The 1,587-nt window shown below is 51.3% G+C and overlaps 1 protein-coding gene across 1 annotated transcript in view; it reads right to left on the bottom strand.

The window, feature by feature from the left end:
- The window catches only part of ASMT (acetylserotonin O-methyltransferase), a 28,099-nt gene that overhangs the window by 12,788 nt on the left and 13,724 nt on the right, over positions 1 to 1,587 (bottom strand). The window contains exon 5 of the mRNA XM_011976617.1: positions 60 to 178. Coding sequence (XP_011832007.1) covers positions 60 to 178 — 119 coding nt within the window. The remainder of the gene's footprint in view (positions 1 to 59; positions 179 to 1,587) is intronic.

Raw genomic sequence — 1,587 nt, 5'->3', positions numbered from 1 at the left:
CCCTACAGAGAACAGGAGACACAGCTCTGAGGTTTTGGGGGTTGGGGGGGGGTACCTACCACCAAGGTCGCACATAAGTGGGAACCCCGAAAGGTCAAAGGCGGTGAGCACGCTTCTCCCGTTGACGCTCCAGACCTCCTGCAGAGCTTGCATGAACTGCAGCCGCTCGCCCTCAGACCTGGCGTGCAAAGCCACGCTCGTGAAGACGGTGAAGATCCGGGCAAGCGTCCAGAGCAAGGGCGTACATAACCCCCTGCTGAGAACACAGCCGTACCCCACAGGTGCACCTGAGAGCTTCGTATGTGTGAAATGGAACACGAAGTCATTTGGGATGGGGGAACCAAAGACAAAGAGGTCGGCCACCAAAGGATACGCAGTCAGAGTCAGAACGGATCATTGTTCTCTGGATGGGAAGGGATTTCCCCGCTCGATGGGAAGGGATTTCTATCCGAAGAGGAGTTTAGATGTTTTCTAAGGGGAAAGTCGATAATATGTCCCCCCACCCACAGAGCTCAGCTCCAGAGGACAAATCCAGGAAGGGTGGGGGGGGGTCCACATATCCTGGGGCAGGGGCCCCAGAAGGTGGGAATTCAGGTGGTAGGGGAAGAGGCTAGAGAAAAGGCAGGAACTAGTAAGGGAGGGAGGTGAGATGGAGCCAAGAAGGACAGGTGGACATGGAGGCGGACAGAGCTCATGTGTTGCAAGCTCCCTCTCTCCTCCTGTCCTCTTTAAAGGGCCTGCTGTGGGGGTTTGCCTCAGAGTAATGAGGGCTGCAAAACTGCCTCTTAAGTACCGGGGTCACTATTCAGGTGATGGGCACACTAAAAGCCCAGGCTCCACACCACAACATGTAAGCATGGAAGAGACGGGGACTTGTGCCCACTAAACAGATACATATATACACATACACGTACACATGTATACATATATTCACATATAGATGAAGAAAGGAAGGAAGAAGGAGAAAAAGAAAACAGGAAAGAAGAAAGGAAAGGAGAGAAAGAAAGAAAGAGAGAGAAAGAAAGAAAAGAAAAAAGAAAGGAAAGGAGGAAGGAAGGAGGGAAGGAAGGAAGGAAGGAAGGAAGGAAGGAGGGAAGGAAGGAAGGAAGGAAGAAAGGAAGGAAAAGAAAGAAATGGGTGAGGGAGGGAGGAAAGGAGAGAGGGTGAGTGGGAGGGAAGGAAGGAAGGAGTAAGGGAAGAGGGGAAGGAAGGAAGTGAGGGAGGGAAGTAGAGAGGGTGGGAGGGAGGGAAGGGAGGAAGGAAGGAAGGAAGGAAAGAAGGAAGGAAGGAAGGAAGGAAGGAAGGAAGGAAGGAAGGAAAAGAAAGAAATGGGTGAGGGAGGGAGGAAAGGAGAGAGGGTGAGTGGGAGGGAAGGAAGGAAGGAGTAAGGGAAGGGGGGAAGGAAGGAAGTGAGGGAGGGAAGTAGAGAGGGTGGGAGGGAGGGAAGGGAGGAAGGAAGGAGACAAGGTGGGAGGAAGGGAGAAAGGAAAGAAGGTCGGAAGGGAAAAAAAAGAAACAAGGAAAAGAAAGAAAGAAAGAAAGAAAGAAAGAAAGAAAGAAAGAAAGAAAGAAAGAAAGAAAGAAAGA

This window comes from Mandrillus leucophaeus, unplaced genomic scaffold, assembly GCF_000951045.1.
Source record: "Mandrillus leucophaeus isolate KB7577 unplaced genomic scaffold, Mleu.le_1.0 Scaffold1019, whole genome shotgun sequence".
NCBI lineage: Eukaryota > Metazoa > Chordata > Mammalia > Primates > Cercopithecidae > Mandrillus > Mandrillus leucophaeus.
Note: the sequence above shows the minus strand (reverse complement) of the source record. Positions and strands in the feature narration are given on the sequence as shown.